This window comes from Chlorocebus sabaeus, chromosome 12 (genome assembly GCF_047675955.1).
Source record: "Chlorocebus sabaeus isolate Y175 chromosome 12, mChlSab1.0.hap1, whole genome shotgun sequence".
Lineage (NCBI taxonomy): Eukaryota > Metazoa > Chordata > Mammalia > Primates > Cercopithecidae > Chlorocebus > Chlorocebus sabaeus.
The window spans coordinates 27,015,327-27,031,423 of NC_132915.1; the positions used below are offsets into that span (position 1 = coordinate 27,015,327).

The 16,097-nt window shown below is 40.5% G+C and overlaps 1 protein-coding gene across 25 annotated transcripts in view; it reads left to right on the plus strand.

Annotated features, from left to right (window-relative positions):
- TRPM3 (transient receptor potential cation channel subfamily M member 3) overlaps window positions 1-16,097 on the plus strand; it is a 920,173-nt gene that overhangs the window by 850,384 nt on the left and 53,692 nt on the right. For all 25 annotated transcript variants that reach the window (XM_037997448.2, XM_073021525.1, XM_073021526.1 and 22 more), the window contains 2 exons: window positions 2,067-2,318; window positions 9,724-9,898. In XM_037997448.2, the coding sequence (XP_037853376.1) occupies window positions 2,067-2,318; window positions 9,724-9,898 (427 nt within the window). The remainder of the gene's footprint in view (window positions 1-2,066; window positions 2,319-9,723; window positions 9,899-16,097) is intronic.

A 16,097-nucleotide genomic window follows, 5' to 3' on the forward strand; every position in this document is an offset into this window, starting at 1 on the left:
CTACAGACATGGATTTTTGCTCCATTAAGATGCAGCCAGGGAGTGAGAAGCCATCAGAACACCACCAGCTGCAGAGACTGCTGATGGCTAGGACAGTGGTTCTCAAACTGTGGCCACCAGGCAGGAGCCGGGAACTTGTCAGAAATGTAAATCCTCCACCCCACCCCCAGCCTACTGAAGCAGAAACTCCAGACTGAGGGCCCGGCATGGATAGTTTACCCAGCCCTCCAGGTGATCCTGATGTGCACTAAAGTTTAGAAACCCTGGGCTAGGGCTTAGGGCAGGACACTGACTACGAAAAATAGGGCTCCCAGGCAGCTCCTGGTACCCTGCTCCGCCTTCCAAGCCCCAGCCCTAACTTACTAAAACCTGTCTTCCTTAGTATTTCAGAATTAGGTAAATCATTATAGTGGACATGAGGATTCACACAAGCCTCCAATCTTTCCTCTCCTGTGAGAGGTTCTGAGGTGGGGAAAGGGGTTGGTCATGGTTTGAAGAGATGGGATCCTCAGAGGCAAACACCAGCAATTGAGGAAGGTGGCCCTGGTGCAGCTTCAGGAAGTGGGGTTCCCTGGCTTCTCACATCCTGGGGCAGTCTGTGGTGCAGCATGGGTGCAACTCCTGCTGTCCAGCTGTGCATTTCATAGACCCATGTGTGGTAGCCCCTGTCAGTTTAAGGTAAGGCAAGAGTCCCACAAAGGAGTTAGGATATGCAAGGGACTGGAAATTGCTCTTAGTGCCTACACGACAGTCAGTCTGTTGACAAATATGTATTGAGTTTCTATTATGTAACAGGCCTGGGGTACAAAGGGTCTGCCCTCAGAGTTTCAGTATAGGAAAGAAAGAAAAATGGATGGATGGATGGATGGATGAATAAATAGATGACTGATTGACAGGCATACACACATACTCATACACACATACATATACAAGCATACAGAAGATAACTTCATATAGTAATAAAAACTCAAAAAAAATAAATAGGGTAATGTATTGGAGAGTGACTTGGGGACATGAAGTCTGCTGCAGCTAAAGTAGTCAAAAAAGGCCTTCCTAAAAAGGGGACATTTGATCGGAGACCTTGAAGATGAAGAGGAGCCAAATATAGATCTGGGAGAAGAAAGTGATGAATAGAAGGAATAAGTACAAGCATCTTGAATATCGAATAAACTTGTTATGCTTAAGAGATGACCAGTATGGCTGCAGGGTAGAGAATAAGAGAGAATATGGTGGGATGTGAAATAAGGCCACTGTAAAGAGTTTGGATTTTTCACTATTTGTAATGGACGTCATCAGAAAGCTCAAGCATACAATTATGATCATTTGCTTTAGTTTCTGTTGTTCATTTGTCTCATAAGTTTTTTTTTAATTGAGGTATAATTTATCTATAATTGAACAACTCCTGAGGGTGCAGCTTGATGAGCTTTTACCTATGCGTAATCACCAGCTGGATCTTTAAAGATCCAGGCTTTTAAAGATCATTCTTTGTGCTGCTCAGAGAATGGGTTGAGGGTAAGTGGGCAATGAGGATGATGGGGATACCAGTTAGAAGGCTGCTGCAATCTGCAAGATGTGATGGAGCTTAGAATAGGGCGGCAGCAGTGGAGGTGGTGAGAAGTAGTTGGCTAGGTTGCATTTAGAAATAGAGGTGATAGGACTTGGTGCAGAGGATGTGGGATGTGAAAGAGAAAAATGGAGGAGTCTTCCCAAGTGAGCAGCCTGAGGAACTCAATATGGTGGCACTGTTTACTGAGATAAAGGGAGACTTCAGAGATTTGCAGCATACTAGGATTGAATCATTTTATAGCAAAACTCTTATGTGTGTCTTAGAATTTTACCACCACCCAAAGAATCAAAATTATTGCTTATATGTGCCTTTGGAATACTGCAGCTGAATAATCGCCTAAGCTGAGCTCAATTGGACTTTTATAGCATGCAAGTATTTAAGTAGATATAGGTAGACAAAGCAAGCTAGTAACGTCAGCCAACAGACCAAGCACTTCCCAACTGGGCTGAAAATATAGACAGAAACCAGACCTAACCCTGCTCTCCTTCCTGCCTTATAGATTCTGATGTCAGAGCCAGGGAAGTTGCTACAGAAAGTGAAGGTGTGGCTGCAGGAGTACTGGAATGTCACGGACCTCATTGCCATCCTTCTGTTCTCTGTTGGAATGATCCTTCGTCTCCAAGACCAGCCCTTCAGGAGCGACGGGAGGGTCATCTACTGCGTGAACATCATTTACTGGTACATCCGTCTCCTAGACATCTTCGGCGTGAACAAGTATTTGGGCCCGTATGTAATGATGATTGGAAAAATGGTAAGCAGGGTCTTCTGATTCCATGTTATAAGCTTTCAGAGGAGGAGTGGTGGATAAAAGATAGAGGGAAATAATTATTTTGGGCCTGCTATTGAAGTCTAAATGAGATGGCCCTAGAGGCGTTTTATTTTATAAATTCCTTCTGAATGTTTGGGGGTTTGACTACATCTATATACAAAACTGGGTAATTTATCCATCAGTCACTCATTCATTTACTGAAAAATATATAAAGATCATCTATTTTGTGCTGGACACTGGACTAGGAGTTGGGTATACAAAGATGTTCTTTTCATGAGATTAAAACTGATGGAAGAAAGAGAGGGAGGGAGGGAGGGAGGAATTACCATACCATGTGAAAAATGCCGTAATAGAGGTGTGTATAAAGTACAAAAAACCATAGAAAAGATAATATCGGTCAGAAAAAGCACACAGAGGTTACAGTTTAGCTGGGTATTGGAGAAGGAATGGGTCTCCACTACAAATTTTTAACAGATTTTTAAAAGATCCTGTGTTTTTAAATAAAGTTCTAGAAAATGCCTTTCCCTACACAAAGGAAAGAAAAATATAATTTATTTGCACTGAGCTGAGTTGGGTTGGGTTGGGTTTGAACTGAACATTAAGTTCTACCATGCATCATATGTTTGTTACACTACTTTAAAATGATGTCTATTAAGAACTAGGTTCCGGAATGATGCTCCTACTTATCAAATTCTTGAAGAAAAAGTCCCAGGTAGCAAGCTAATATGCTGTCCTACAAATGGCCGAGGACTTGTTCCAACAGTCCTTGACCACACACCAGTTTCCACACTTTTTCCATAGAGACTGAACCCTAGGAGGACAGCATCATGTGCATCTGGGAGTGCATCAGTAAATGAGCTTCCTCTCAAAACTCACTAGAGGAAGAATAAGAGCCTGGAGCCAGAACTGGGTACTTTTAATCAGTTCTCCCAGTTTTGAGTGTGTCCCCTTCTTCACCTTTACAAGATATATGTGGAAAAGTCAAGTACATCTGTTCTACCACGACGAACACCTCTTACTGAAAAACCTTTTTCCTGGTCAGACACGGTGGGTCATGCCTGCAATTCCAGCACTGTGGTACGCTAAGGCAAGCAGATCACTTGAGCCCAGGACTCTGAGACCAGCTTAGGCAGCACAGTGAGACCCTGATGATACAAAAACTAATGAAAAATTAGGGCTGGGCGTCATGGCTCACGCCTGTAATCCCAGCACTTTGGGAGGCCGAGGCGGGAGGATCACCTGAGGTCAGGAGTTCGAGACCAGCCTGATCAACATGGAGAAACCCCATCTCTACTAAAAATACAAAATTAGCTGGGCATGGTGGCATATGCCTGTAATCCCAGCTACTTGGGAGGCTGAGGCAGGAGAATCACTTGAACCCAGGAGGCAGAGGTTGCAGTGAGCCAAGATCATGCCATTGCACTTCAGCCTGGGCAAGAAGAGCAAAACGCTGTCTCAAAAAATAAAAAGAAAAGAAAAGAAAAATTAGCAGGGTGTGGTGACATGAGCCTGTGATCTCAGCTACCTGGGAGCCTGAGGTGGGAGGGTCACCTGAACCCAGAGTTCAAGACAGTGGTGAGATATTTTTTCTCAAAAAAAGATAAAGAAAAACCTCTTTGCTAATATCTTTCACTTCACTTGAGCCATTGAAACCAACGATTAATTTTTGAGACAGTGTTTCACTCCATCACCCAGGCTGGAATGCAGTGGTGCCACCTCTGCCTCCCAGGTTCTAGCAATTCTCCTGCCTCAACCTCCCGAGAAGCTGGGACTACAGTCACCTGCCACCACGCCAAGCTAATTTTTTGTTTTTATTAGAAACGAGGTTTCACTAGGTTGGCCAGGCTGGTCTCAAACTCCTGACCTCAAGTGCTCTACCCGCCTCAACCTCCCAAAGTGCTGGGATTACAGGTGTGAGTCACTATGCCTGGCTGATGTTCTTTATTATTATTACTCAAGATTTACTATATATATATCATTGCTAACTCAATATTTATGGAACAGCTCTGTGTATGTATGTGTATGTGTATCTCTACTGAAATGAATCTTAAATAACCACGACTTTTGCTACAAAATCACTGACAAACTCATGCTAAGAGCAGAAGAATTTGAATTCAAAATGAATTGGATATAACACATTGAGCAATTTATTTAAACCCCTTTGAGATTTGATTTACTTGTTTCTAAAGTAGTGATGTATAATAAATGCATATCTTATAGGGTTATTGTTGTAATTATTAGAAATAATACATACTAAATGACCAGCTGTGTCTGGCTCATAGCTGGTAGTTGACAAATTACATCTGTTATCGTTATGTTCAAATTGTATTTTCTAAATACAATGAAAAAAAGGAAAAATTGGTGAGTATAATTATTATGCCATATTCTTAACCCTACTGTACAAATGGTATTTATAACACCAGCACTGTTTAGGGCAAATATCACCAAACTCATTCTAGAGAGAAAAAAACTTGAATTCATGAGCTTGAGTTACTTACCCAAAACAGAACCCCAGTTCAATTGGGGATTTTTTGACTAGGAAAAAAATGTGTATCTTACTCTATTATACTGCCTGTTATATCATCTTCTTTGCACTTTAACAATGAATTTGAGATTGTGGTGAAAATTCCTGTCTAAAAGCAGAGAGTCTAGATTTAGAGTCTATGGATAGGGCTTAGGAGGTAGAATCTGTGGACCCTCCCTGCAATTTATATATATAAATGTGTGGGTGTGTGAATTTTCTGGACAGAGGGGACAAGCTTTCATGAGATTCTCAAATTTATTTTCAAGTGGACTCAGTGAAGGCAAAGAACTATAATAGTTATAAAATTAGGCCACGTTTTCTCAACCTTGACACTGCTGATATTGTGGGCTGGATAATTCCTTATTTTAGGAAGCTGTCCTGTGTATCATAGGATATTTAGCAGTATCTACCCAGTGGATGCCTGTAGCATGCACATGTGCACACACACACACATACACACGCAGTTATGACTACAAAAATGTCTCCAGACATCTCCAGGTGTCCCCCAGGGAATGAAATTGGCCTCTGTGGAAAATTACTGCATTCTGTGATTACATACTCAGATTGGTTGTTTTTTCTGATTGCTACCTTATTTTATTTTAACAAATAAAATCTGAAAAGACCCAAACAAGCCAAATATATTACCCTTTAAAGCCTTGGTAGCATTTATATATTTGGGATAACTAAAGTTATGCTAATGCAGTGAGATTATTTTAAAATCCATGTCTATCATCTTAATAATGGCATAATTATCCCAGTTTTGACTAGAATGAAACCTTACTCAGGAGTGTGCAAGAGGAATGCGCTGCATTTTCTCTACCTTTTAACTTATGAATGACTTAATTTATCAGTCAAGAATAAGTAGAAAATGAGTATATTTGGGGACTTTGCTTCTCTTTCAAGAGGCTTTTAAGATAAGTTCAATAATTGATGCACTGATCCAGAAGGTACATAAAATATGCCTATAGAATTTTTCAGTGAGCCAGATGGACTACCAGGCTGGAACTTAAGAAAATGTGCCCAGATGTGTTATACCGAAAGCCTCTCAACATTAGGGAGTTCCCATTCAGCACAAAACAGGCAAGTAAGTCCCTGCCTTGTGGCCTAGGGACAGACAGCTGATGAGATTCCTGGACACACAATCATTAGGAGTCCATTTTGAAACTGGTACTATGAGTCTTTGCATAATATAAGAAGCCAGTACACCAAATGCCTCCCAGCACGGAAAGCCTGCATATCCGGAAAGACTCCCACTGATCTGCTGCTGGTCCAGAATCACTTAACAAAATCCTGACTCCTTTCCTCCATATTCCACTTCTCAATGAAATTCTCTAAGCCTAGTACTAAGCTCACTTACATAATGCAGAATAAAAACAATAATAATAGCTATCATTTGCTGTGTGCCAGATACCATGTAAGACATGTCATCATCATACCCCCCGGAAATAGGTTTTCGTATCTGTGTTTAATAATTTAATAAACAATTGAATAAGAGACTAAGCAAGGGACAATAATAGGATTCAAATTTCTCTCTGACTCCACAGCCTGACCTCCCTCCAACTCTAATAATAAGAATACGTTAACATTTATGAAGAACTTACCACGTTGTTTCACATGCCAACTCATTTAATCTTCATAAAATAAATGTGTTATTATTACTCCTAGTTTACAAATAAAACTAGATTAAGCAGCTTGTTCAAGGACACCTAGCTATATTTCTTTTTCTTTCCTTTGTTTTTTTTAATGTTTAAGAAACGTTGTATTTTGTTTTTGTAATTATTTTTACTCTTTTTGTGTGGATTTTTTTCCATGTAGCTATTTTTACTAGCATAGTCAAGATGAAAACCCAGGTATTCTGACACCAAAGTACATGTGTTTAACCACTACAGTATATATATAAAATATATCTTATATATTATATATACATTATATATAATGTATTATATAATGTATATTATATAATGCATATTATATAACATGCATATGTGTATATTATCTATATTATATAATATACAATATGCACATGTTATATATAATGTATATAAGCTATATAATATGTATATATTATATAATGTATATATGTATATATAACATATGTATGTATTATGTATGTTCTACAGAAGAGTATAAAATATATAATGTATATATTATATATAATACATAATTGTATATATTATATATAGTACATTATATATAATATACACATTATATATTATATATATTATATGCTCTCTTCTGTAGAACACAACAGAAAGATATTTACAAGATTAGGACAGAATCATCTCTCTTAATATTGAACCAACTGGACAATTTAGCTTTAAAAAGAGGAGGTCAGCCCCAGTTCCCACTAATAATGCTCTATTTCTGCACTCCACTCTATCAGATTTTGGTGTTTGTATGAAAGCTAAGACTTCTTTGAAATACATGAAGCTAAGTGTTTGGGAAGAATGTTTCTTCTCTTTGATTGTTTTGACCCTCTGGATAGACAGCACAATCAATCTGAACAAAAACAACCCTGAGAAATTAAATTAGAACAGTTTCTGTATTTACTGGCTGAGTTTCCTTAGGTCAAACTAGCTTCTAAATCTCATGAGCACAAACCTTCCTCTCCCAACCCATCTTTTAATCAATGTAAATAAACACAACATGAAGGACCCATGTGTGCTTTTTCATTGATAGAATTTTTTGTAAATAAATAATGAAAGAATTTTATAAAATAAGAGAAAGAGAGAGAGGATGAAAAACAGACCCACGTTTCCTATAAAACTGTTTCGACACAGCTGGCTTGCTCACTTTAAAAGAGTTCTGAGACCACTAAACTATATAAGAAATAACTAATTAGCATACAACTTTAAAGACAATTTTAAAATATGAATGGATGTCAGATTTTAAGATATTCCTGTTTGGTTTTGAAGTCATGCAATACTTGTGAGATGCATTTTGAAATTGCCTTGAAACTAGTTTAGACCCCAGTGTCCTAATGCATACAAGGAAAGCTATAATGTTTGAATTCCGATAACAGACACCATAGAATGTACTCTTTTAAAATAAAATTGTGGCCAGGCACAGTGGCTCATGCCTGTAATCCCAGCACTTTGGGAGGCTGAGACGGGTGGCTCACGAGGTCAGCCTAGCCAAGATGGTGAAACCCCATCTCAACTAAAAATACAAAAAAAATTAGCCGGGCATGGTGGTGCATGCCTATAATCCCAGCTATTCAGGAGGCTGAGGCAGACAATTGCTTGAACCCAGGAAGCAGAGGTCGCAGTGAGCCGAGATTGTTCCACTGCACTCCAGCCTGGGTGACAGAGCAAGACTCCATCTCAAAAATAATAACAATAAAATAAAAATTAAAAAATAAAATTGTAAGACTAATTTGAAGCCTCCATTATCATTGATAAAATTAGCATTAGGCTTTTTTTGTGGATGGGCATCCCTTCAGGAAGTATAATATCTAAGAGAAAGTCTTTTGTATTCTATATTTTGATGCAAATGATAGAAACCAGTCTCCAACTAGCTTAAGCCTAGAAGGGATATATTGACTTACTGAAGGGCATAATGAAACTGGCCTTAGGGGCTGCTACAAGCAGGGACCCAACCACTGTCAGGATTTGCTCTCTTTCTCTTGCAAATCGGCTTCATTTACTCTGATCAGTTTCACTGGCAGAGGACTCAGCGTCAGAGACAATGAACTCACCCCATTACAGAGACAAAAGGAACTTCTTTCTCCCAGCTTTAGTTAAAAACAAAACAAAGCAAAGCCAATAAAAGGATTCTGGTTGGCCTGTCTTGGTCACATCCCTGCCTTCTATCACTCTTGCCGGGGCCAGTACCATATTTAATGCAGCCTGGAAAACACACCTACCTTGTGGCCATACTGGGTAGAAACTGTTTATAAAAGGAGGAGGTAATGGGTTCTGGCCAGGAAAAATCAATAGTTATTGCATCCTCATCTTTTTAATATTTTGAGTGATAAAAGGAAAATAATTTGGCATTTAAGAGACAGATCCCAAATAACATACATCATGGAAAGAAACAAGGAAGAAAAAGGAACAAGAGATAACATTATTTTAGAGAGCAGCGTGGAGGACTTTATAAACATGTCAAGATGAAAATCCATCATTTCTACAGCAGGTACAGGTCTGACTCATTAGGGTGCATGATTCTAATGCCCAAGAAAACACCCTCCATAGCCAATGGGATACACTGCAGGAGAAGTATACAAACAGCAGTTCTGTCTGAGAGACTGATTGGTGGTAGAATACTATGCAGTGGGGTGAGGTCACAAGAGTAGGAATAGAATGGATATTTGGTTTATCCTAGCTTTGTTTATAAGCAGTTTATTTTGTTTTGTTTTGTTTTGCTTTTGTTTTTTGAGCTTTCCAATTATTCATTAGCCTTTCAGAACTTAGAAAGGAGGTTTGCAGCATTGCAGTCATTCTTGGAATAGTTCAACTATCCCAATTCCAATTTCTCTAAGAATAAAGAGACCCAAAGAGGACACTGGCCTCCTCCAGGAGTAGAGAAAAAGCACCTGATTCACATAGAGGCCTAAGCTTCCATTTATGTGACTCCTATGCCTAGCCTTGACTCGGTCCTACAGACAGCAATGAAAAATGAAGAGGCTTCATTTGTGTTGCACTTTTTAAACTGTTTTTTGAATCACTGATAGAATTCTGTGGACACTGGCTTCAATAGACCAAGCATCTTCTTATCTGGACACAACTGCCTGTCTAAACATCCCTTACCAGCAGTCTAGAAAGTGGACCTCCTCCAGAGGTTCCCATCATTGTCAGCATTTATAAGAACACTCAATCATATGGGTTTTCTATTGTTTCTCCCTCTGCTTCCCCACCCTTCCAGATGATAGACATGATGTACTTTGTCATCATTATGCTGGTGGTGCTGATGAGCTTTGGAGTTGCCAGGCAAGCCATCCTTTTTCCCAATGAGGAGCCATCATGGAAACTGGCCAAGAACATCTTCTACATGCCCTATTGGATGATTTATGGGGAAGTGTTTGCGGACCAGATAGACCGTAAGCAAGTTTATGATTCTCATACACCAAAGTCAGGTATTTAAATTCAATTCGGTTGTGTCTTTTCCAAGTTCATTTGTTTGTTCTCAATAAATGGCTCAAGATAGAGGACTGATTCCTAGCTTGCTATCTTGGAGGAAAAAAAATTATGGAAGGTGAATATACAATTTTAGCAAAGTAGTTCTTGGGTGTTTCTTACGTATGTCATGTTCTGTGACACAAATCGACATCTGGTATGCCAAATTTCATCAAAAAATGAACCACTTAAAAAGATCTAAATTACTTTATGATTCAAAATCCCAGGGCCATGTGTTGAATATTTCAGTATCAGGAATATTTTATGTCACTATCTCCCCACCTCTACCCCAGCCACCAGCCCCAGCCTTTAGAAAATAAATTTCTTGAGTTGGACTTCAGAACAAATAAACAATGCTCAATTTCACCATCAGAATTCAAGAGTAAGGGCAAACATCTGCATGGTATTTTTCTTGCACTGGAAACTATTCTCCAACTCCCTTTCCCACTGTCTTAAATTATGTGCTATTGAGACTCATAGGAAGCTAGTATTCATTGCCTGGAAGTATGGAAAATGCCTTAGGTCATAAACTGAGTTGCTTGCTATAAATGCCAAAAAGAAAATAGTATCTATATTATGAAACGATACAGTGTGGGGAATGAACGCCAGCAGGCCCCCAAGGTTTCATGCCCTAATAGATGCTGATTCTCTGTAATAAACACTCCTTTTGTGTGGAGTTTGAAGATAGTTGTATCCTAGGAGTCTGTTCCAGGATTTTATTTGGACCAAATGTCAGGACACACCAGGCATTGGGAAATTTTTTGGGAAGAAAGCATCATTAAAGAAACATCTTTCAGTGTGGAGGAGTTGAATCCCAGGAGCAACAATTTCTCATTTCCCCTGAGGAGTTTAGTTCTGGAAATAACATCCCTCCAACATTGTTGAATTAACATTTTTCAGACATTTTTTGCTGACAGACCAGCCATCTGAGCCCTGGACTGTGGACACGGATTAGGGTTACATAACCAGGTAGTATAGCTTATTAAGAGCAGGAGCAGAGACTAGTTAGCATGCCCCCTCCCACTGCCCATCCCGGGTAGGACTGAGACCAGGAAAACAGGGACAAGGCAGCAAAGAGTGTTAGTCCTCCAGGCCTGTGAAGAGGATGTGTACCCTGGCAACAGAACACACCGGTACGTCATTTATTCTTCCACAATGGATTTTGAACAAACACACTTTCCTTCTCAAAATGTGTTATCTAAGGCAATCAAGACTTTTTGGAACACCTAATTGGAACAAATACTTGTTTCATGAGACTTAGCCAACTCACTGAGGAAGAATTTTAACTCCATCCCCTGGTTGTAATACCTTTGGCTGACAATGTGCAGCCTTCACCAAGACAGCTTGCCAGGGACTGGGAAAAATCCTTTTGAGAGCCTGCTTTCAAATGGTCCATAAAGGCAGAACAACACTTTTTAAAAACCCACCTATGACCATTCTCCTCAGGGATTAAATGTGCTATTTGCCCCCGAGAAGTTGTTTTTCCACTTAGTTATATTATTTTGCCTTTTTTAGTTTTCCTTTCTGCTCCAGAAAGAGATTAAGCCCCCAAGGATGTTTTGACAATGCCCCATTTTGGGATGGGAGAAGGAGGGAGGTGTAGGTGTGTTTTATAAATGGGATTCTGTCTGTCCCTCTACAAGTGGCCATTTATTGATGTTGTACTACGAACCCAGCCTAGTGCAACAAACACCACCATCTGGCTGAATAAGAGGATTTATTATTGTCATTTTAAAAGAAGGGCTGATTGTAGTTTAGAACTTGAAAACCCCCTGGAGACAGAGAAGAAGTGTTTTATGTGAGTGAAATATGAAAATAGATTTCCCACCCTGTTAATTAGATCTGTGGAGCTCTACGTGTGTGAGAATAAATTTCAACTCCAAATCTCAATGTATAACTGACCCAGCCTTGGATAGATGCAGCCTTCATGATGCCCTTCCCCAACCGCTCACCTTCCTTTTCAATGTTCTGAACGTGCTACAATGGTAGCCACTGTTCTAAGCTAAATCAGCCAGTTTTCTGTCTAGTGCTAACGAGTATTTGTCCTTTCTCAAATGGATATAGAAGGCTGCCCCCAAAATCTGTCATGACATTTGGCCCAAGTCATTGAATATTCCTGTCCTCCAAATGATTTGATATTTATGTTATGGCCCTGGATGGGCCCAGTGGGGATCGGGTGACTGCCCTACCTGGTCATTCAGAACTGCTCTGGAGTCCCAACTACAAGCTATTTGAGAAAGGCACAAATCGTTTATGCTGCCCTATGATGTCTTGCCTCTTTTCTGTGTCGTGTCCAGGTTGGTTTGTGAAGCATGTTTTCAGGCTGATCGGATCTCATATCCGCCTGGACCCACAGCCCTGCCCAGGGTCTGCCAGTCCCATCCTGTGGGTGTACCCCTTGTGGGCCTTCTGAAGTGCTGCTCATTCAAACACACCTTCGCAGAGTGACTCATTTCTAACGGAATGCACGTGCTCCATAGCTAACTCTTTTTGTTTTTTACTTCAGACTTGCTGAGCCCATTTCATGTTTGGGAAAATGCTCTTTCTTAATTGGGTTGGACGTATATGGATGTACAATAGGGCCCTTGGGGTGGGGTTTTAACATCAATCACACACCTCAGAAGAGAGGGCGGCTTTGATGCCCTCACTTCTGGGAGGCAATGTTACCTTACTACAGGTTTTTGATATGTCTTCCACCTTTTCTTCTGTTATTTGTTCTAAACACAGAGACCAAAGATCGATAAGATCAATAAAGCCTAAGATACTGGAATGAAACTTGTAAGGTTACTTTCCAAATGTGCTTAAAACTAAACCAAAAGGAAAGAAAATGGACTCGCTGTAAAGTCACAACATAATTTAGGTGCTTTTCGCCTCTAAGCCGTGTTGGACTCTACACAAATGATAGTTCAGCCTTCATCCCAGTTCTCTGTGGAGGCTGAAATGTTTGCTTTGGGTTTAGGCAGCGGAGGAGAGTGAGAGAATGTGATTGGAAGCAGACGATGAGGAACCTGGGGAAGGGACTGTGACTGTCTGCTCTACCCGGAAACTTTGTCTACCGCCCTGATTTAATTCGTGGGAATGCAACTTGCTGTTGTTGTGTGGTTGGTTCCTTTTCGGTTTGTTTGGTTTCTTTCAAAGAGCCCAAGATTGTCCTCACGTGTTTGCTATATAGAATCCTAGCTCTCCAAGACCCAACCTAAGGGCTGCCATGAAGCAACTTGGGCTCCTGGTTGTTAAATGCGTGGCTACCAAATGATGACACCCTTTTGGGTAGTCTCATTTGTGTGACCCATGTGACATGGCCTCTCAGAGCTGGTCAGGATCCCACTGGAGCTTGAGGGGAAAAGCCACTTAGAAGAGAGGAACAGCAGAATTCATTTCCAGCCCAGCAGCATTTCATGCCAAGGCCGGAGCAAAGCTAAAATTAGATGGACTCTTGCCAGCTTAGAAATCTGGTTCTGCATTCTGCTGTGTGAGGTACCTAAAAGTGTACCTTTGTTGGCAGGGAAAACGGGGTGTCTCTGGCTTTCTCCAGCCCCTGAATGAATGCGACTTTCATTTATTTACAGGGCATCCATGTGCTGCTGGCTGTATATTCAGATTCCCTAGGCTGTACCAGGGCAGGAGAAAAATGAATCATGCTCTTGAATGCATTAAGTAAGAGTCTAAATTTAGTCCTCCTTTCTGCTTCTCTGAGTATTTTTACAAGTTTAGATAGTAATGTGAAAGCAGAATGTCCAAAACTTACTTTCTACCATGACAACTTAATATTATCTAGCCCTTTCCATTCACTCCAAATGAACTATCCGATCTACTTAATGCCTGGGTTATGTTTTTTTTTTTCTTACTGCCTAGGGCTTTTCCATCTAAAATTAATAGGTTAGTCTGGGGTAGGAAGGTTTTTGTTTTGTTTTTGCTTTATTTATGTGTGTATATATTTAGTACAAAGGTTTGCTATGAAAAAAAAACCTTGCTCTTTTGTGTCCATGTTGTCTCTGTGATGTTGACTGACTTTAAAGTGTTGTTTTTGTCATGTGTGTGCATGTAAAGCCAAAACACATTCCTGAATTATTTTTCTGCCTCAAATTAATTGTTCCTCACTTCCCATGTGGAAGTCAGTACAGCTCAAGGAGCCAGTCACTAAAGTACGCCGGCTTGTGGTGAAGCTTAGAGCAGCATGAACGAAGAAGATGACTATTGTTATGCATTGCAATTGTGAAACGCCAGTTCTCAAGACTCAGGGCTGTGCATCTGTTTAGTATTCTGGACTGACCTTCTCTAATGGATTCAGAGCACACTAATGCCTAACAGCTATAGCGTGGGGAGTGTTGCTTGACCAAAGAAAGTATTTTGGAAAAGAAAACTTGAGCCAGTGCCAACTTTTGGGAAAGGGAGAATTGTTTTGTTGGGTTTTGTTTTCACAAATTGCTAAGGAAGCAAGCCAGTATGAGGCACCATCCTCATTTTCTGTCCCTGAAAGTCAGCTCACATTATAGAGAATACCCACCTGACTTGTTTACTAATACAAACTGAAGCTTCACGGATTTACTAATAACAGAGCTATCTGCAGACAGGCCTTTGTGATGATTCCGGACGCTGTTTTGATCAACACTTGTTCTATTGTCATAACATTTAATTAGCATTTTCTCACAGGTTGGACTCCACTTTGAATTCTTTCTTCAGTCAATGAATCTTTATTTTGTTTGTACTATGAGCTGGAAACCAGAGCACAAAGATGCCTGTGACAGAGGCATTGTCTTCAAGGAGCTTACAGTCCAGGAAAGGCCAGCTGACACTGACAATGCATGTGTAGAGATGGAGCCAAAGAAGGTAGTCAGTTCTACCTGGGGTGGGAGATGAGACCTTGCAGAGAAAGGGAGGGTTGAGGTGAGCCACGCAATATGAGCTGATGTTTCAGGCAGATGAGAGCAGGAGGTGTAAGGAGGGAAGAATGGCCTTCCAAACTGTGAATTAGTATAAAAAGTTCCAGGAGCAATGGATAATTTAGTATGGCTGATGGTAGAGTAAGAGGCAAGAGACAGGAAGTAGGACAGAAGGGTCTGAGGAGAGAGACAGGGTACAGATCCTGGAGGACTTACACTCCATGCTCAGAATAGTACCATGATCAAGATGTATGTTTTCATCAGAGCTCCCAAGCAAAAATGTGGAAGGTCCATAAGAGGGGTTGAGGTAGGAGGCAAGAGGTGAGAGGAAATTTCTAATGCAGCAGCAGCTGGAATGGAGGAAACAGGCAGGATGAAATTTTAGGAAGGAACAATCAAAAGAACCTGAGAAGAAATCAGATGGTGCAGAGGGTGATTGTGGGAAAAGCGGATGAGGATTTAAAACAAAGGAGCTGGAGATTACACCAAGGTTTCTGTCTTAGTCTAAAGGGTGATGTCATTCACTGAGATAGAGAATCTGGGACAAGGAACTATGGGGGTATGGGGATTTTTTCCATCAAGATTGAATTGAGTTTGAGGTTTCTATGGGAATTCCAGGAAAACCATGAAGAAGGCTATTTTGCACATAGAACTCTGGAGCTCAGTAGAAGCTGGACTGGAGATAGAGATTTAGGGATCAACTATATAACCACCATGATGGTTAATGCCATGATGGGTGAGCTCACCAGAGGGCACAAGTAGAGAGAGAAGAGAAGGCCAGAGTGGAATACTGAGTGGTCAACAGTGTCAAATGCAAGAGAAAAGTCCAACTGGGTGGATATTTACAGAAGTCCATTTAGTTAGTCCTTCAGGAAGTCACTGGTGACTTTTGCCCAGGGATTTTTATTTCAGTGGCAAGTGCAAAAACCAATTACAGTGATGTAAGAGTAAATGAGCAGCAGGACAAAGCATTTACTAGGGAAGAGGAAGAGAAGTGCCGTATATGTATCAGCGGGGCAGGAGGGACAGAGAAAGCACAATGTAGTAGAGCTCTAAGAAGAGTGATGTCTTGTAATCACCACTAGGAAAATGGCAGATGTCCCTGACTTGGTACATATCACAGGAGTGCTCTGGGCCACCTCTTTGCATAGATAAGTTGTATGTTTTTCCAGTCATGACTCTGCACCCGGATATAGTACAGGAAAGACAAATGGCTGGATTAATCCAAGATTGAGGCTTT